General features: G+C 40.1%; 1 protein-coding gene across 6 annotated transcripts; it reads right to left on the bottom strand.

Moving 5' to 3' along the window:
• Window positions 1–1,518: 1,518 nt before the first annotated feature.
• Window positions 1,519–20,678, bottom strand: cep85l (centrosomal protein 85, like). Of its 6 annotated transcripts, none has more exons than XM_040026669.1 (13): window positions 19,660–20,678; window positions 17,736–17,824; window positions 17,010–17,642; window positions 15,649–15,734; window positions 13,500–13,617; window positions 13,242–13,409; window positions 12,978–13,130; window positions 11,884–12,038; window positions 10,432–10,549; window positions 10,302–10,352; window positions 9,393–9,500; window positions 5,974–6,151; window positions 1,519–2,837 (listed from the first exon to the last, which is right to left on the bottom strand). In XM_040026669.1, exons 1-13 carry the CDS (start codon window positions 19,703–19,705, stop codon window positions 2,671–2,673), a joined length of 2,070 nt encoding a protein of 689 aa, XP_039882603.1. In that variant the 5' UTR covers window positions 19,706–20,678; the 3' UTR covers window positions 1,519–2,670. The 6 variants fall into 6 exon arrangements, with proteins under 6 accessions (XP_039882603.1, XP_039882593.1, XP_039882620.1 ...); XM_040026659.1 differs by having other exon boundaries at window positions 17,010–17,645; XM_040026686.1 differs by having other exon boundaries at window positions 17,010–17,395; window positions 19,660–20,676.
• Window positions 20,679–21,448: the final 770 nt, after the last annotated feature.

Consider the following 21,448-nt stretch of genomic DNA (forward strand, 5'->3'; position numbering starts at 1 on the left):
CTTCACGTTTAACTGAGGCAATCCTACAGTCTAACCACTCCAGTGCTCAGGGGCAGATAGAAGTGCTGGCACCTGGACCAAGGCTAACTGGATGTCTCCTTTGTTGTGTCAGTTGTGTCTCGTGAGGTCGAGAGAGAGTGAAGCCCACCCCGTCATCACAGCTGAGATCCTTTTATGTGGCTCAAGAGTTAGGAGTTCGCCTTGTAATCGGAAGGTTGCCAGTTCGATCCCCGGCTTGGACAGTCTCGGTTGTTGTGTCCTTGGGCAAGACACTTCACCCGTTGCCTACTGGTGGTGGTCGGCAGCCTCGCCTCTGTCAGTGCGCCCCAGGGTGGCTGTGGCTACAATGTTGCTTGCCATCACCAGTGTGTGAATGTGTGCGTGAATGGGTGGATGACTGGATATGTAAAGCGCTTTGGGGTCCTTAAGGACTAGTAAAGCGCTATATAAATACAGGCCATTTACCATTTATGTGATTAAAAATGATCAGGCGGCTAATGTTTGAGAAGATGTAACGTCCAGTCCCCCTGTTGGGATGTGTGTCCTCAGGCTTCCCTCATTATGAATGACATTTGTCACAAAGACACACTCTCTCTCTACCTCTCTCACACACACACACACACACACACGTATTTGTGTATAAAGTTTTGTGTTGTGGGTGCTGTGTCTGTTGTCTTTAGTTGTTTTGTCTCCTACAGGTGCAGCAAGTGGTGATACATTGTGCTCTTCTAGTTGTTTCTATCCCCCATATCTACGCACCCCCCTGTGAGATCAACAGTTCAGACGACAGGATCTAAGACGTTCGCAGTGGAAAATACAGTGGAGATTTTGTAGTTTTTGGCTTTTCATCTGCTTTTTTTTTGCAGTGTTGGATGGTTCATTCAGAAAGATATTGATTTAGATCATACTTCCAGCTGGTTTTTACACAGGGATAAGTGCATCTTCTGACCCAGTTGTGATGCGATTACTTTCTTTGGGATTATTACTCTTTGCTCCTGCTAAATTGCCTTAATAAACTTTTCACTTTTTATTCTTTCTAATGCAAACAGCTCGTACATGTTACTCTAGCCTTTTAAAGTAAGCCTTGGGGCCCAGGCTCCAGGCCTCTAAAAACATCCCAGATAACAAGTGCTGCAGGTGTAACAGGTGTGACTGATACAATTTCACCTGCAAGGCTTCTCAGGTTTTTTCGTATCAGGGCAGGCAAGGCCCTGAACACCAAAGCAGCCAGTCTGGGCGAGTCCACTTACCCGCATTGGCTCTGTTGGCACAGGGTGAAACTCACAGATCAGAGATTAGGAGTGAAACAGGCTTCCTGTACACAGAAGAAAGCTAATGCTAGGAAACAAACACGTTTGTAAGTTCTTTGTGAAGCCATGGTAATAGATTAATATTTTCATTAAAAAACAAACAAAGAGACACTAAGTGACTTTTCTATTTTCTAGGGCCGTGCTAGTGAAGATCCTCACATGGGCATCACTGTCTGCTGTGAAAATGGAGATTCATAAAGACCGCACATCGAAACAATCAACAGACAGTTTAATCACACACATACACACACAACAAGCTTTCACATTTGCGTCTTTCCTGCCATAATCTGCCTTATTCACAAGTGCAGTATATATTTCAACAAGATCACTCAGAGAGCACGTACTAAATCTGTTTCATGATGTTTTTATTACATTATAATGATGTAGACCTATTATGGAATCGTTGTGATGTTGTAAGCCATTGTACTGAAAAAAAAAAAAATAAGAGGTGTGTTGTACAGTTCTCTCCTCATATATACCATATACTGCTCATACGGTCTCATTTGTTTCTTCAGGGTTAACTTTGACCGTAAATGAAGATCAAGGTCAAATGCTTAGCCAGCTTAGGTACTCATGTCCCCAAAGGCCTCGTATGTTGTTGGGAAGTTTGAAAACAATCTTTAAAAATTGTGAGTGACAAAGTTTTACTGATTTGGACATTTGATGTCACCTTTTTGTTCTTGCTTTCAATCAGCTCGAGCTGTTGGTGTCTATCATCAGATGCTAGACTGCTAACAAACAGACAAACAAATGGAACCGATCACCTACTCAGTGCTTTCAGGGGGACAATAATTTTCTTTTCATACTTTAAGTGCAATACAAGAATTACTGTTATATACTTACTTAAATATTGTCCCCTTACTTTATCTCAGTGTGCAGCTTGCTTTATATTTGTATATACTCTCTTTAACACATGTGTTTATAATAACTCAATTACATTCAGTTCCTTCGTACGATCTCTCTTTATTGACCTGACATCAGAGAGCTCCTGCCATGTATTAAAATACAAGTTGCATCCAGCAGCAGCAACACGATTAGCTGACTGCTGGAGAAACTATACAGATGCGCCTTTGGGATCCCAGTGTCTTTCCAAGCAGCTTTCTTTCCAAATTAGCGGATCCTCAAAACTGATTTTTTAAAAGCTTATTAAACAGTTTAGGAAAACATTAACAAACATTGTCCTTGTTCATTCACATGCTCCACCTGGATACTTTTTGACAGGAAGTTTGGGGTTGTCCCATATATATGTGAGCGTGCTGTCCACTCAGCTCCAAAGGGAGATGTCAGTTACTTGTACACAGCAATCATACAAGTATCATTTTGCATTCTTTCTCTGCGAAGTACAGAATGTGAAAGGAAGTCACTGAGAAATGCAGTCACCCATAAACTGATCGTAGCAGTCTGAGATGCTTTTCCTCAGCGCATCGATGTCTTTCCTCAGCTGGCCAACTTCCAGTAGCTTTAACCTTAACTTGTCTTCCACTGCCACCACTTTGCAGTCACTCTCCTCTGCTGAAAAGGTCAGCGCTGAACAGAGAAAACAAAGGAGAAAATGTTATGAAAAAGTCAAGGACAATATTTAGTGAGCCAGATTATGACTGCATGAAGAAATGTGAAGCAGTGCCTTGAAAAGAAAATGATTAGGGCAGAAGGCACCATACACATGTCTCTCATGCAGTGCAACTGTGCCCTATTGCATTGAGACTGTCGCTACACTCGGGGTATGACTCCATGATTAGGGCATCAGGGCACATGGAAACTTCTTTAAGACACTTATGCTTGACTGGTCACGCCCACAGCTGTGCAGAGTGTTGGGAGTCTGCATCAGTATTACGACTGAGTTGGGTTACAGTATTTAGTCCACCTGCCTGTTTAATGGGAAGCATATGTTGACTTTCTGGCTGTGACCCCTTGCCTGCGTATTGCTCATGGTTTACGTGCTGGGTGGGACCTTGCTGTGTCAAGGCCCTTTTAAATAGGACTCCGCCCAGGCTGTGCTGACCGCTAGCTAGAGTGAATGGCCCAAAATTTGTGATGCACTGGCTGCCTGGCGAGTGAGTTTAGAACAATGTGTTGCTCACGATGTCACGGGTTAAACACTCAGTGCTTTGTAAAACAAAAAAAAGAAAACTCAGCTGTAAGTTGGGTGTGATGCTTGCTCGCTGGTTCATGAGGTCACATGCTTGATGCAACCTTCCTATGGCGCCTAATGGAAGAGGATGGCGAGTGAGTTCTCTCCAGCCAATGCAGACAGCCTTGCGTGTTGCTCACAGAGCCATGAGTTACACGATTGGTGCTTTCTTCATGTGAGTTGGCTGTGACTCCTACTAACATATTACCAGTGCGAGTTATTGTGCTTGGTAGGTCCCTGCTGCATGCAGACATAAGAATCATATCATTGTTGGGTTTTCCTCTGTATGTATTATTGTAAGGTCTACCTTACAATATAAAAAACCTTGAGGCGACTGTTGTTGTGATTTGGTGCTTTATAAATAAAATTGAATTGAAATGAATTCAACTGTAAGCTACCTGTGGTCCTTACTGGTGTATTGCTCTGAAGTTTGCCACAGTGAGGTCCCATCCAGTGGCATCAACAGACAGCTGATGGTCCAGCAAGTGAGAACTTATCTTATTTTATATGTTTAAACATGTTTATTGTTACATTTCTTCTCTATCGGGGGAAAGAAAAGTTAGAAATGACTATCCACTTTTATGCATAATCATTTCTAACTTTCCTATTAGTCATGTTAACAAATACATTTGTTAGCTGGAATATCTGTGGATTTGGAAATCAGGCACAAAATGTTAAACATAGGGACATCATATGTGGATTTACGTCTACTGCAAGAAAACCACTTGTGCAAACAGAAGGTGAAGAAGTTTGATTTCATGATGAGTCAAACACAGCTCTGAGTGGTTTCCACAGATTTATAATCTTTTTGTGGGGTAGGTCAGATGTGAGGAAGACAATCTTTCATAAATAACCTAAAAAGTTCAGAAGGATGATGTTGTAGTCTGGGGCTAGCATCTGTTTATATACGTAAATCTTAAAATCTGTGTGTGGGGAACACTAAGAAAAAAAAAAAGTTGGGTCACAGCTAGTTTTGTTCATCCAAGTTATAAATAATGATTTTGTGTTTGATAGAAAAAAAAAAGATATTTCAATGCCCTGAGATATGTTGTTGAAGTTCAAAGGTTTCTGATAACACAGGTCTCCAGAAAAAAGAAAAACAGAAAGAAAATCAGCTGTGTAGTACGGAAGAGGATTAAGGCCACTTTTTTTTCTTCGTTTCCAGAATTCTGAGAATCATGAGAAAAAAAACCCTCTGACTTTAATCTCAGAATTCTGACTTTTTAAAAAGAATTCTGGAAAAGAATTAAAAAAAAAAGACATACTATCTTCTTAATCCTCTTCCGTACTTCCGTAGCATGGGATACTTTTGGTAAATTTTATGTTTTTAGGGTGTTGAATCAAAAAATGATCTCCATCTCCTCATGTTTTGCAAAAAACAGTGAGTTTTTTTGCAAAACATGACGAGTTTATATTAAAAAAGCACAGCAACAATGAAAAAAATGAATATTTATTACAACTATGCATAATTTTTCATATAACAGAACAAAGAAAAAAAATTGCTTCATGATATATATTTAACACTACATGTTTACTCTTCTTCTCTTTGATGCTTCTCTGAACACGCTTTCGCTCTTAGAATATATATTAAATTCATGTAAGAAATCATTAGTGGATATGTTTTTTTTTAACTCAAGTATAGAATACCAGATTTCAGTTTAAAAAGGGAAATTGTATGCTTAATTCAACTTAAAAATGTGAGTTTTGCAAGAAAACCTGACGTGATGGAATTTTAAAAACATTTTTCCTGGTTTCAGTGAGTAAAAATCTACAAGAAACAGTCAAAAAACCCTATGCAGATTTTTGGTTGCAAACCTGTGTAATTAATCAGATAATTATAAAATAGTTTTTGCAGCTGTTTATTACCATTTATTTATTTTAAGTTAGTAAACATTAAAGTGATACGCATTAACAACCTCACTTTACCTCAGCTGTCAATACGTTAAGTAAGAACCATCCACATGTATTTTACTCTGGAAGAGGCTGTAAAATTTTGAGTCTGATTCAGATCCATGAGTCAGTGAAACTTACTTCTGTCAGATGACACCAACAGTATCACCTCAGTATCGCTAAGCACTGTTTTTGTAGTTGTTAGCTCTTCCTTTCTGGCATTACCAAAGCTTTCTTTGAATTTGAGCTGACATTATTGAACTCTGACAGTTATCAAATAAACTCTTGTGATTTTTAGGACATTAGTGGGTATAATGTTAGCTTATAATCAGCAGCTATTGTCGTTGTTGTTGGCTCCAGACAGCTGACAACTGAAATCTTGGACTGGGATTTAAAATTAAATCAACAGCTCCGAAAATGAGTTTGAGAGCCCTATTCCTGGAATTTTACATGCACACAAAGAAAACTGCTAACTGATTACTAGGTGACTAAAATAAAAAAAATATATATTTTTTTTTACAAATGCTACAAATCTTATTTGTATCAAAAAAATCATAAATGTCTCTATTTGTGTTCGCCCTCTAACTACAGTAGGTTACAAGTGATACATAAAGAATAAGTATAAAATGTATGCCTACATACATGTCATTCCTAGAAGCAAAGACAGGTTGGGCTCTTTCCCCTGCGCTCTCTGAGCCAAGATGCTGCAGAGACCCTGGAGGTCCAGTAGACAAAGGGACATCTCTTTCAGCAGCTGGTCCACTTCTGGAATTTCCACATGGGCTAAAGAAGACACCAGCAACCCTTCGTCCATCACCTGCTGCTTGTCAGTGGAAAAAAAAAAAAGAAAAAAGAAAATATTTTTTAAATATCTTGGAACAACATGTTCCCATGTATCAGAAAACCCACTTCTCAGGGATCACTGCAACTTTTTCTATATTCAGTCTAGCATGAGTGCTATTTTTCTCCTATTTAACATACACTGACAGCTAGGGATGGGAATTAATGCCAATTTAGCGATTCTGATTTCAATAGCGATTCTCATTGGGTTCTCACTGGCTCACTTTGAAAGAATGTCGAATGTCTTCTCTAAGTCCACAAAAGGCATGTAGACTGGTTGGGCAAACTCCCATTAACCCTCAAGTATCCTTGAAAGGGTAAAGAACTGGTCTAGTGTTCTGCAACCAGGACGAAAACCGCATTGTTCCTCCTGTATTCGACTAACGGATAGACTCTCTTTTCCGGCACCCTGGCATAGACTTTGCTGGGGAGGCTGAAGAGTGTGATCCCCCTATAGTTGGAACAGACCCTCTGGTCCCCCTTCTTGATGATGGGAACCACCACCTGGTCTGCCAATCCAGAGGTACCGCCCCTGACAGCCCTACAACACCCGAGGGGCCCTGCCACCAAGGAATGGTAAATGGACTAGTTCTTATGTCTGTGAAGGTTCTCAGTCATCCAGGTCATCGTAGTCAAAGGAGCTTGCAAAGAAAAGCGTCTGGACTTCCAGACGCTTTTCTTTGCAAGCTCCTTTGACGACTAGTTCTTATATAGCGCTTTTCTACTCTGAGCACTCAAAGTGTTTTACACAACTTGCCTCATTCGCCCATTCACACCCATTCGTACAAGCTATTTTTTCTATGCTCCAAGAGCTTTCCATATAACATTCACTCGTACTCATACTCCGATGGATGCACTGGAGAGCAACTTGGGGTTAAGTATCGTGCCTAAGGATATTTGACATGCAGATGAGAGTAGAAGGGGATTTAACTACAAACCTTCCGATTAGAAAGTGACCTGCTCAACCACCTGAGCTACAGCAACAAGGAGTTGTTTAACTTCAGTGACCTTACACCGGTGATCCCCCTCGTCCCCAGACTCTGCTTCCTCTACAGAAGATGTCCTAGTGGGATTAAGGAGGTCTTTGAAGAAGAAAGTCTTCCTCCATGTCCTCTCCGAACTCCTCCCACAACTGAATTTTTGCTTCAATTAATGCCTGAGCCACGTTCCACTTGACCTGTCTGTACCTATAGGCTGCCTCTGAAGTCCCACAGGCTAACCAAGCCCAATAGGACTTCTTCAGCCTGATGGTTTCCTTCACCTCCGGTCTCCACCATCTGGTTAGGGGGTTGCCACCACGACAGGCACCAACCACCTTGCGGCCGCAGCTTAGTGCAGCAGCTTCAGCAATGGAGGTCCTGAACAGGGTCCATTCGAACTCAATGTCCACAGTCTCCTGTTGACAACCCCACAGGTGGGGGCCTCTGCCAGGCGTTCCCAGCTTACCCTCAATATCTGTTTAGGTGCCCCAGGTCTGTCGAACATCCTCTCCTGCCACCTGATACAACTTACTACAAGGTGTTGATCAGCTGACAGCTCAGCACCTTGCTTCACCCGAGTGTCCAGAACATACTTCTGCAGATCTGATGATACAATTACAAAACTGATCTTATGAACTGCGGCCTAGGGTGTCCTGGTGCCATGAGCACTTATGGACACCCTTATGTTTGAACAAGGTTTTTGTTACTGTGGTTTGCACAGAAGTCCAATAACAAAACACTGCTCGATTTCAGATCTGGCAGGCCGCTTCTTCCAGCCACGGCCGTCCAGGTCTCACTGTCACTGCCCACATGAGTGTTGAAGTCTCCCAGTAATGAGAGAGTCCCCAGGAGCAGCACCCTCAAGCACCCCACCTAGGGACTCAAAGGCAGCCAGGTACTCTGAACTGTCGTTCGGCACATAGGCGGAGACGAATATCCCCTCCGTGAATGATTAACAGAATTTGAAGAATTTAATTAAAAAGCTCAACAGAGTTAAATCTATGACAGTTTTCTTTAGTAGGTTTCCATGGTTCAAATAAGCCTTAACACATGTGGCGCTTCTTGTCCACTTTAAGTAGTAATTGTATTACAATGCATTTTAGGCCATGTTATGGAGTAATGCAAAAGTAATAAAACAAATTCAATTCAATTCACCATCCTGCTCCTCACATACAAGGTTTTAAATAATCAGGCCCCATCTTATCTTAATAACCTTGTAGTACCATATCACCCTATTAGAGCACTTCGCTCTCACACTGCAGGCTTACTTGTTGTTCCTAGAGTATTTAAAAGTAGAATGGGAAGGAGAGCCTTCAGTTTTCAGGCCCCTCTTCTGTGGAACCAGCTTCCAGTTTGGATTCGGGAGACAGACACTATCTCTACTTTCAAGATTAGGCTTAAAACTTTCCTTTTTACTAAAGCATATAGTTAGGGCTGGACCAGGTGACCCTGAATCCTCCCTTAGTTATGCTGCAAAGACGTAGGCTGCCGGGGATTCCCATGATGCATTGAGTTTTTCCTTTCCAGTCACCTTTCTCACTCACTATGTGTTAATAGACCATTGAATCATACTTGTTATTAATCTCTGTCTCTCTTCCACAGCATGTTTTTTATCCTGTCTTCCTTCTCTCACTCCAACCGGTTGCAGCAGATGGCCCCGCCCCTCCCTGAACCTGGTTCTGCTGGAGGTTTCTTCCTGTTAAAAGGGAGTTTTTCCTTCCCACTGTTGCCAAAGTGCTTGCTCATAGGGGGTCATATGATTGTTGGGTTTTTCTCTGTATCTATTATTGTACGATCTACTGTACAATATAAAGCGCCTTGAGGCGACTTTTGTTGTGATTTGGCGCTATATAAATAAAATTGAATTGAATTGAATAGTGTTTTTACAGGGAGTAATTAAGTAACACACTGCCACACTTTTTAAAACAGTAATGAGAAATGTATAATAATGGATTATTACTTTGAGTAACAACACCACCACTGTTCATATATCATTGATAGTTGGAAAGAACTTAATCTCAAAAATAAAGCTGTTGGTAGAGAATCAAGTTTAATAAGTAAATGATCTGAAGACTAAAATTAAAGTAATTTCAGTAAATGATATGCTTAATTTTCCTCTCATGTGATGATCTGAGTTGTGGCTAAAGGTTTGGGGCAGAGGAGATTCAGCACCTATCAATGACTAACCAAAAATCAATTAGACAGGCAGAAGAATTAAGCTAATACTTCCACCACAGATACCTGAAGGAAGGCTGTACTGGGTGTATTCAGGCTTTTTCCCTTTTCTGGAAGGTAAGAATATTGCTGACGAGAAAGGCCTCTTTTCTTCTGCAGTGTTGTGCTGGTAGACTAGCAAAACAAAGAATGTGACAGATGAGCTTATGTTTTCTACAGAAAAATAATATACAGTCATTGATCGTCTTCTTCTTTCAATGTGTTTAGTCTTTGTCACAGTGGATGAGCTCCATCTCACTAGATCCAAGAGCCTATGAGGTCTTCTCCTGTCTGATGCCTTCATTCACAACTGCCCAGTATATCCACTATCCATCCACTGTGCATGTCCAAATGATTTCAACTTTGCCTCTCTAACCATTTATCACATCCCTCGATTATTAAGTGAATTTCAGGTTGAGAGGTACCATAGCTGATTTTGGCAATAAATCAAACAGTAAAGACTTGGATCTCAAATTTTATGACTGATACCTGAGCAGGAAAACTTTCTGTTATGTAATCTCACTTATACTGAAGCTTGGAACTGTTCTCAAATAATAACAGCAGGAAGTTAGCCTGGTATTATTATTATTATTTTCTTTAATGAAAATTTTTTTTTCTCAATACAGTTTTCTAAGTTTGCAGATAATGCTTTGGTAGGGTGAGGTCGAGGTCAGTGTCTGTTTTGCAGGATGACCACAACACTGCATCAGCCTTTCACAGCTGAGGATTAAAAAAAAACAAAAAACAAAACACAAATTTTCTTCATTACAAGTTTCTTCAGGTGACATTTTTCAAACAAAGTAGCTCTTTTGCTGAGTGATTTTAATTCATTCTCATGTGTTGCTGATCATCTGTGGTCCTCCTGATTATCAGATGTAAAGAAATACAGCATATACAAGAATTGTACAGTGAGGGTGTAGATTTATAACAACCTACCATGAGTTGTGAGGTCAGTCTTTCAATCTGTTCTCGTTGATGCTTAAACAGCTGGAGGTGATCAGACACAACACGTGAATGGCTTCTTCATGGGTTTTGTGTATGTGCATACATGTGTTTAGAATGCTACCTTGCTGCTGTGATCTTGCTGCTTAATAAGCTGATGGTTTTCCACCTCAAGCCGCTTCAAGTCTTGCATAGGTAGCCTCACCCCATCATCCAAACACTGCTGCACCTTTTGCTGTAGACTTTACCAGAATAAGACATGAACAAAACAGAGACATGAATGAAATGAAAAGAATATCATAAATAGATCATTTAGTATCACTTGTGTCATCTTTACAGTAAATAAAGATGTGTGTTTACAGTTAATGCACGTGAACTGTGTAGTTAACGACAGGAAATACTTCAGATCTGCCAGTGCGCATGTACCATATGTGATCATAATCTTCTGGAACTGTACCCATAAAAATTACAAATACAGGTGGCTCCAAGTGGTACCGCCCTGACCTTCTAGCAGATTCACCTATGGTATAAATGTGAAAGCCCCAGACAGTTTTCTGAAAATTTGCCATCTGACCTTTACTTTCAGTTCAAGCTCACTGGGATTTAAACTCTTCTGAAATTTTTACTAGATGCATCACTAGAGGCTGAATGTGAAATTCCTATGTGAGTTCCTTCTTGAGATATGGCATTCCCAAGATTTTCAGAAAACTTGACTTCTGACCTTGATAGGGTGACAGCGATACTCTAACAGCGCTTTACGACTAAGGGGTAAAAATGTGTACCCAATTTCAATTCGGCTCCGTCTTCTACAACATTGTCTTTTGAGCAAATGAAGACTGATTGCACCACGCTTGCTTACATACTTCTAGAATGCTCCTTAGACTATCCACTGTGATTGCTTGCATATATGCTGCAACCTTATTACAAATATTAGTGTAAAACAACAAATATCAACTTCTGTGTCAAAGTGCAGATGAGGACAGACCATTAACCCCCCCATGAAAACATATTTTTTAAACTATTAAAAAGAACTTTGGATTCTTTTCTTTTGATCCAAAGTTTTATTTTCAATGCCCCAAAATTCAACAAATCTTTTCTTCAAGTCTAAACCAAAGTGTAACCTCAAACCCTTGTCTTATTTTATCAAAACTGATCTAATAATGCTCTCTAAAGAAAACTCGTACGTTTAATAATGCTATTTTGGACATGCCTTGCTCTGTTGAAGAAGCGCTTTAAAGAGGCAAGGAAAATTGAATTTAATAATTGTTTAACTCATTTCAACTGCTGATGACCTAGGCTAAGATATGAATCTTTCCTAAATTAAAGACGAATTATTTTTGCACTATGGTGATGAATCAGGAGCTATCTATCATCCTTTAGACATTCACAAGTACAGCTAATAATAAGACGACATCCAGGGAGCTGTCTAAAAATATCAGCAGTGAGAAAATGACCTTGAAGAACCAATTTTAAATCAGGCACTGTATATTTTCTGATTTTAGTACAGTCCTCACAAATCTGTGAGAAACGACGTACCTTATTTGCACACAAACGTATCATATACACATAAATATACCTATGTACAGATGCAATCAATTCTTTCTCTCTCTTTGCCTGCATCTTCATCTCGATGTCTTTGTCCTTCATCAAAGTACATCCTTCCTCTAGGCTCTTTTTTAGGTGAGACACTATTTTCTCCAGTTTCTTGCATTTCTGCTGTGCCTCCTCCTGCTGAAAATAGAAATATGCACAGTGAGATAGTAGAGCAGTACGAACAAAACCTAATCCTCTCTCTGACTAAATGGGGTCTCACAATTTTAAATCCGGGACCTTAATCTGTTTCTACTCTATATAAATAACATACAAATGTCTAAATTGTTAAAATATAATTTATTTCTTGATGACATCACCTTATATTGTTTTGGGAAAAGTCTGGAATGGCTTCTAAATATAGTGGAATTGGAATTCCAAGAAATTGTTTAATTTAAATGAGAGCAAACAAAGTATCTAATATCATCAGGCAAATAAAAAATAAAGTCATTGATGAACAAGGTTGAAATGGAAAGACTGTATGAAAATACATTTTTGGTAATTGACCTTCACTTATATTCAAACTCATCCAAGAGTTTTAGTAGATACACCTGGGTTTTAATTTGAAAATCCTAGGTGACATTTTTCTCCAGTTATCATGTTCAAAAGGTCCACTGCTGGTGGACCATCTTTAGGAGTAGTCTGGGTTACACAAGCAATGTGTACACAATTTTACACATTGCTTGTTCCTTTAAAAGTGATGCAGCACATTAATTGTTTACTGCCCAGAGAAGGTAATGTTGAATAAAAACAGAGCTTAAATGTAGGCTTAGCCTACCTCAACAAATTTTACCTTGTTTTAGGGACATATTTAGACTGTACCCAGTCTAGGGGTCGAGAGCAGAAGGAAAGAGGAGTATATGGTGAAAACAAACAGGATAAAACAAACTCAGGGATTATATTGTAAAACTGTCCTGCAGAAACCCATTTGCACTACGCTCAGAGGACAAAGGAGTCCCTGTCCCATATGAAATGCCACTTGCTTAGAGTTTCCAAGTCTCTAGGATGAAAAATGTCTCTGACTGATCAACCTGACTCACCTCATGGTGTATGTGTATGTATGCTCATATATGTGTTTACCCTGTTGGCCTGGACCTGTACTTCATCTAATGTTGGCAGGTCAGAAAGGTATTTCTCCAGTGTCTCTATGCGTTGCTGGTTTTCTTGGTTTTGGTTGTTCTCTCGCTGAAACTTCTTTTTTAGACTACAGATGTAACGATCCCTCGTTTTTATCTGTGGATGAAGAAAATACATATTCAAACATATGTTTACGTTACTATACTTTCAAGAGTAAAGTACACTTTAAAGAGTAAAAAATGTTATATATATTAATTATTACTGTACCCTTTCCTCCAGTTTTCTGATATCCTCTGAATATTTCTGAGTAATTTGCTTGAAGACTTTGCTGAAATGGATTGTGTCAAGTTCAGCCACAGCTAATTTCTTAACAAGTTCTTCATCACAGGACAACTGATCAGGTGGCTGCTTGCGTGAAGTTCTCATTGTTGAGTCCTTAAAGATGACCAGAACTTGTGCTATAACTTTAATTATAAAAATGTTTTATGTGGTTATTAAATTTGGATATGAATGTTCATTTATTACCTGGATGTTTCGGGTGTGAGAGTCATCAAACAACCTTCTCTGGCTCTTTAAGACCTGATGTATTTTCTGTTCATTATCTCTGATCCGCGCATGTAGTAGCAAGATCTGTAGCTTTTGTCTGAAAGACAGAATTCGTTCCTACTTACAAAGATTCCCACCTGTATTGTTTTTTCCATATGCAATAAATAAATGACTAAAATAAAGTTTATTCGAGAACTGACAGGGTGAACAATTTGGATCGGCAAAAGATACCCAAACATGCCAGATGAAGAGTGAAAGTAGTGACAAAGAGAAGCACCAATGTTTGGAACACTTCAGTGTACCATAGTATTGTTGTGTGTTTTTAGGATTTTTCGGAAGCCTTTTTATACTTCAAAGTAACAAGACTTTTCCAATAAAAAATAAAAAACAACATCAAAGTTGTACATGTAAAAGGTTAGAATTTTGCTTTTGTAACCTTCAGGATGTCTGTGAAGGTTCTCAGTCATCCAGGTCATCGTAGTCAAAGGAGCTTGTAAAGAAAAGCGTCTGGACTTCTTTAAGTTGCTTGAAGACGTTTCACCTCTCATCCAAGAAGCTTCTTCAGTTCTAAGGTCAAATGGTGGGGAGTCCTTGACCTTAGAACTGAAGAAGCTTCTTGGATGAGAGGTGAAACGTCTTCAAGCAACTTAAAGAAGTCCAGACGCTTTTCTTTGCAAGCTCCTTTGACAACCTTCAGGATGCACTGGTGTGGTTTGTAGTCAAATCTCAAACAGCAGGCACAGGAATCACAATATCCACATCTAAGGCCATGATTCTCTGCCACAAAGCGGTAGTTGTAGCTGGTGTTTTTATTTGTTGTTCTTCTCTTATCAAATACACAACTCCTTATTTGCTACCACCATCTTCACTTTTTACTTAAAACTCTGTAAACTAACACAAGTTTTATATTTCCAATGCTAATGGAGTGAAAGCAGGAAAACAAAACAAGTCAAATCAACAAGTGTAAGCCTGGGTGAATAACAATATACACAGTTGCAACTGATCGCAGCTTGTTCCACAATAACTTTCACATATTTAGTTTGAGATAAGTATAGGTATTGGTCCTTCTCTAGTCTTGGTGGACTGTTCTTATATTTTTCAAAGAGTACACTGAGTACAGGCTGTGGGTCTTTTCTTGGCAGCTTTAAGGGCTCAGGTATGGACAGCTTGCTGCACTTAACCTAGCTGTAACTCTGATTTTTGGTTAACTTCCCTTTTCAGTGCCTTGAGTTTGGCCTCTAGTGTCCTTCTACATGGAGGCTAGTGCTCCTTGAGGCTGTTCACCTTACAGCCAAGCATCACTGCTGCCGTCGTGTAGATCAGATGATTAGATTCAGTGATGGTTGCACTAGGGATTATCAGTAATGCTGCATTCACATCTTCGAGTACACCTTCAGAGGGTACAATCGCTTCTTCCGAATGTTGGAACACTGAGCAAAATGACGAAACTGACAACGAAACACTGAGTTGTTTCGTTGTCAGTCTGGATGTTGGGTATCAACGATCCCATAGGTTCCACATCCTCTTCATGTAACCTCCTCCGCCGGGGTTATTTGCATAGTATAATTCCAACAGCTCCCTGTTTTCATCCCTTGTTGACTTATGCCTCTGTCAGTGCGCCCCAGGGTGAATGTGGCTACAATGTAGCTTGCCATCACCAGTGTGTGAATGTGTGTGTGAATGGGTGGATGACTGGATGTGTGAAGCGCTTTGGGGTCCTTAGGGACTAGTAAAGCGCTATACAAAAATAGGCCATTTACAATTTATGCCTTCTTGTTCTAGTAGCCCACTTCTCATCAGTGTGTCCTGGTTCCTCAACACCTCATGCCAACCTTGGTTATCTAGACAACATTCGAGCCGGTATGGCTTCAATTATCTCTTTCTTGCTCATATCCCTATCCAAGGTAGGCATGAGGGGATCTGGTCTGGGGATCCTTACTGGAGACAGACGCTCTGGTCGGGAGTCAGACCCCCAACCTGAAAGTGGGTAGTGTTACCCCTACGCTAAATGTATATATGCATGCATCTGCATGCAAACACACACACACACACACACACACACACACACACATATACACATACATCCATATAGGGCAACTAAAATATCTGTCTATTTGGCTTGCAGTACCTATTTATCTGTTGCTCTCTTTGTCTCAGTAGATCCTCTTTTACCTTAACCAGATTGTTGACAGGCAGGGAGGTCCCTCTCAGCATCTGGTAACACACAAATATAGAGAAGACAAAATCTAATTTATGCACACAGCGAAATCATGACATAATGTAAAAGCCTTAGTTGAAGTCAGTTATAATCATGAAGTAGAGAAAGTTTTCACAGGACTGCCCAGTGAAAAACGAAGTACACCTCATGATTCAGCAGCATGTAGTTCTCTTAGGGTCGTGACAGAGCATTTCAGTCGTCATGTTGCAATGACCCAGTTCCAGACTTGAACTGGGTCATTGCAACATTTTTATTATTTTTTGTGCATTCTTGTGTAGATTTGCTTTTCCCTGTTGGACAGATGGCGTTATATTTACAGTGATGTGAAAAAAATACACTTTTCCTGATTTCCTAACTTCTGTATGTTTGTCACACTTAAATGTTTCAGATCATCAAACAAATTTAAATATTAGACAAAGACAAAACAAATAAGCACAAAATGCAGTTTCTAAATGAAGAAGTTTATTATTAATGGGGAAAAAAAAATCTAAACCTACATGGCCCTGTGTGAAAAAGTGAAATCACCCCTAAACTAATCCTAACTTGTTGGGCCACTATTAGCAGCAACAACTGCAATCAAGTCTTTTTCGATAACTGGCAATGAGTCTTTTACAGCGCTGTGGAGGAATTTTTGCCCACTCATCTTTGCAGGAATTCATTCACAATGAAGGGTTATTGAACATGAATCGCCTATTTAAGCTCATGCCACAGCATCTCAGTCAGACTTTGACTTCATTTTGGTGGTTTTTAAGCCATTCAGAAGTGGGCTTGCTGATGTGTTTTCTATCATTGTCCTGCTACAGAACCCAAATACCCAAATACGCTTGAGGTCACAAACAGATGGCTGGACATTCTGCTTCGGGATGTTTTGGCAGACCGGAGACAAACACTTTTTCACACCACTGTAACTCTAGAATACTATAATACAATGATTGCAAGATGTCCAGTGCCTGCAAAAATAATTACTGGTATGAGGTGTTTGTGCTGACTGTGGTTTTTGAGTTTGTTTTTTGTCAAACATGGTGAATTTTATATCCAATCATCTGAATTTAATTTGGTATTATTTTATGCCAGTTCACAACAGTCATTTCAAAACAGTTTTTATTGTATGGTAAAACAAAAACTTTGAGAAAGGATGAGTGTTTTTAAATCTATGAGCATATTTACCTACACAGGATCAAGTCGTGGTCTTTTTATTTCCATACTTTTTCACTTTCCTCGTTTCTATGTTTATTTTTACTTTTATATGATAGCTGTAAAACCCCACTCACCTGTTTAAGCCCTGGATCACATTGATGTCGCTGTTGCCATAGTGACTGCTCATCTCCACCACAGCCCTCTGTTCCAGTATCACTGTTATGACCAAGTTCACCTCCACACTTTCCTTTGAGCCTGTGCTCCATGTGCTCAGTCAGCCACATCTGAGTGCGTGCTTCAAGTTGAACTGGGGAGGTTCTATTAGTCTGATGACCCAGTGGAGAGTCCATTTGGTTGTATGAGATGGGTTGATAAATACTGTAGTCCATGTATTGTTTCACTGGTGAAGACAGAGGTGAGAAAAGGGACATATCTGCCTCCAAACCAGTGGATAGCCTGCAATTGTTGTACTGGTAACCCGTGCTGGCACCTGGCGAGTGCTGGAGTAAGCTACTGCAGGCTGTGGGAGAAAGTAGCGGTAAATATAAGTCGACATCTGAAACTTGAGGTACCCTTCTATGCCTATGCTGTAGAACTCTATCTAGGGATCCTTGTGCATTTGGGTTGTACCGATATCCTGCTGTGCTAGTATTGCACGTATCAGTTCCTAATGATAAGTTGGAAAGCGAGGAGCACCTCCGGATAGACTGATGGTCCTTTGTGTCTAGACAACTTTGTGGGTCCAGATGAGATGTGGCTGGCACATGCTGCTGAGAAGACCAGTATGAGTAATTTGTGCTGTGGCTTGAAGCTGGCATTTTAAAAGTGGTTTTATGTGAGGATGAAACAAATGGCCTTACATGGACAGTAGGAATGCCATTATCCTGGCCCAAGTGCTGCTGCAAGAGTGGCTGGGAATACAGATGGGTGGTACTGGAACTGGAGTCATCTAGGGAAAGATATAGAAGGTTAAAGAAAAAATATGGGAAGAATCAAATAACAACTAAATAGAAATCATTGTTAAAACAACACCAACCTATATTTATTGAGAACTGTAAAAAAAAAATTCCCTTCAAGAAAGGGTTTTAGCATTTAAAAAAAAAAAAAAAAAAGGAAAAAAGTACTGTATGCATTTACATAAAGACCGCAGTGACAAGATTGTGTATAATGCATGGATGGCTGTAGCTCAGGAGGTAGAGCAGATCATCTACTGATCAGAAGGCTAGTGATTCAATCTATGGCTCCCCCAGTCTGCACGCCACTTGGGCAAGATACTAACCCCAAGTTGCTCTCCATTGCATCCATCGGAGTATAAATGTGTGTGAATGTTAGTTAGGAAGCACTGAAGACAGTGAATGTGGTATGTTGTATAGAGCGCTTTGAGTGCTCCGGGGAGAGTAGTAGCTATATAAGAATCATTACCATTTACCATATATGCTCCTTGGGAAATCTATCTTGTAACTTACGACGCAACCCAAAACTCCTTTTAACCCTACGCCGTAATCTTCCAGGGTTTTCAGAGACTTAAGAGCGTGTGCTAAAAGAGTAAGACATTTTCCACCTTTGTCAACTTCTTTGAGATGCCAAATGAAGACTGAACTCAGAGCTGACCTGGAAACTTCAGCGCTGAGATGTCCAAAAATATCCAAACACACCACAGCTGTGCACAGAGCACAGCACAGCTCCACTGTCCTTTCTCAGATTCATCCATAATCAAGATATTTGCTATGAACTTGTCATGGGCCAAGATCACCAAATTCCTCTTTCTTTTTTGTAACATGGTGAGATGACAGGACCTATCACACAGCATTAACTTTCCCTTTGTGAGCTGCTGGAAGCTGGGGTGGAAAGTGAATAAGCTTTACTAAAATCGCTTTGATTACATCAGAATATGAATCTGTTGAGTGCACAGTTGAAAGCTGGGCGGGGCTTTGTGTCGGGGTCCTCCAGTCGGCTCTGTGCAGCAGACAGGCTCACAGAGAGAAACACTTCTCTACCAGAACAGCAGTGGAAGTGTCTCCCACTGATTGTACAAATATAGATATATATTTTACTTGTTATTTATCTCACGAGTCGCTGTGATTTGGACGACAGAGATATGCTGCTTCAGTTTGCTCTGCCCTGCCTACTGAGTAACCCGACGCCGGCTTATTTTCATACTAACATTGATCGGGTGTTTAGCTGGGGGGCGGGATCTCTGCCGAGTGCTGCGTGAGCGTGCGCACAAACAGAGCGAACCAGAGGCGAAACAGTCTCATTTGTGCCTTTTCCAGTGGATTTTTCAGCTACTGTAGTAAATCCTGTCCATATTCAGTTTGTGGGTAATCTTAATTTTCTTTCACAACTTCTAAAAGTTTGACTCTTGGCCCAGAGTAGAGCCCCGATGTGATGTATATTATATTTATCTGATACCTTAAGAACTCTTTGTTTTCACAATATGACTAAATTATTTACAGTAATAACGCTTGTTATTCAGGCTACTTCAAAAATTTACCATGAGAATTGTTTAATATAACGGTCATTTAAAGATAAACTATAAAGCGTGTTTACATGTATTTTACAACATACGATCAAATATTTGAAGAATATTACTAAATGGACTATGCTGTGGCATCAGATGTCTGTGCTAAAAAATAAAAGCCACGGATGACTTCTAGCTCGGTAACAACGGAACCAACCGTGCCGTATACTCGATATGTTAAAGGATTTAACAAGGACACAGCACTGCAGATGAAACGGAACCAGCTCCTTACTTGGCTATCATGTATTTCCAAAGCTCCTTACCTGTTTTATTAGATTCCATCTTTAAATTAGAAATGATTGGATCCATCTTCAAAATCACTTCTGCATCGCATTTTTTAATAAAGGTCTTTTTATATCAGAGTAGGGAAAATCACTTAAGCTCACTAAGATGACAAAGGAAAATAAAAGCAAGACGTTCGAGACGCGACAGTCTCCAGCAGCAAAGCTGTCATATATGCATACTTCCAGTAAACGAGGCCGTTTTGGGTTAACCATGAGTGGAAGTGCACCCAGTAATCTCTTCCTCCGACACCCGCATGCGCCTCATGGTAGTTCTTCGGCTGGGCTGAAACCGTTCCTGGCACGGTAACGAAATTATTCAACAAAAATGTGCAAATAACGTGAGAAGTCTCGTGCTTTCAGTCAGCCTACAAATTGCTAGGGTGACAAACCGCGGTCAAATTTCTTGCGCTTCTACAGTCACCTTTACGGCAGCGCCTGTTCTCTTTAATTCCCGATCGTATGTATGACAAGCCATTAGTGCCAAATATCGCCCCTTTTCTAAACCGTTTGGTTAAGAAATGGCGTAAAAAAACGCCGTTTAATTATTTAAATTAATTATTTAAATTATTTGTCCCGACAGAACGCCGTTTTTTCTGCCACCCGGATAGCGCCTTGAACGCACCAGCCGAGTGGCCAATAAACACGATTCTGATTATGAGGTATTTCCCTCTGGACTGGATGGCACACACAAGTAAATTAAGTAGAAAAATGTCATGTGTATAGCCTCTTTAAAAATTGTTTTTTGGAAACCACAAGAAGAGAAATATGTTGCATTCCCTTATGTCATTTTACATCTTCACTGTCAGTAGACAATTGTGAACATATTTTGATCTGGCTTTTTTTCCTTAACTCAATAGACCTGGCACACATTCTACAAAGACAACTCTCTTCCTCTGCTTCAAGCTCTTTGCTTTACCCAGATAGCAAGACGACATTGAATTGATGTTGATTTTTCATCCGATCCGTCGTTATGGTCAGGGTTGAAATGCCACTCTTGTAACAACATTGAAATACTGTGGTCTTACTATAGGGACGTTGAAATGATGTTGATTTACCGTTGTTTTTTTGTCATTGATATTTGATCTATTTGTAGTCGACCAGGTGACAACAACAACAACGTCGAGAAAACGTCTATTTATAGTTGACCATCATTCGGCGCCGGTCACCATCAAAAAGCCATCGATTTGTAGTTGAGCATTAAATTGCATTGCAACTGAGCGGGTATAAAGTACCGGAGAAAGTAGATTTATTGTTTTTTTGTTATCAATGACTTTGGTCTAGTTAACCAGCTTTAAAAAAAATCGTGTCGACGTGCAATTTATGTATAGTTGACCGGGAAATTAAAGCAGCGATCACTTTGACTATTCCGCAGCACCCCTCTCACAGTGGTACATCCCTTCAGGTAACCATTGTCTTGTACAGTAGAGCGGGACATTAGATTTACTCTCAGCTGAATTGACCGGAGAAGGCATCAGTTCATGCACTACACTGGCCTGCACCACGATTAGTATAAGGCAGGGGTTGGCAACCTGCGGCTCTTTAGTCCATATGGTGCGGCTCCGCGTGGTTTGGTAAAATAAATTAGAAGTATTTAGCTGAAGTGTTTATTTATGTTAGTTCTTTTTTAACTTGTAGATCTAAATTGGAAGATTATTGTGATATTGAAATATAAAAATAAAATTATATTCTATTATTTTTTCATCGCTCAAAAAAAAGCGTCACACCCGCGGAAGCCGGTATACCCGTCGAAACGCCATGCATTTATCGA

The sequence above is a fragment of the Simochromis diagramma genome, unplaced genomic scaffold (genome assembly GCF_900408965.1).
Source record: "Simochromis diagramma unplaced genomic scaffold, fSimDia1.1 OVJJ01000746.1, whole genome shotgun sequence".
In the NCBI taxonomy this organism is placed as follows: domain Eukaryota; kingdom Metazoa; phylum Chordata; class Actinopteri; order Cichliformes; family Cichlidae; genus Simochromis; species Simochromis diagramma.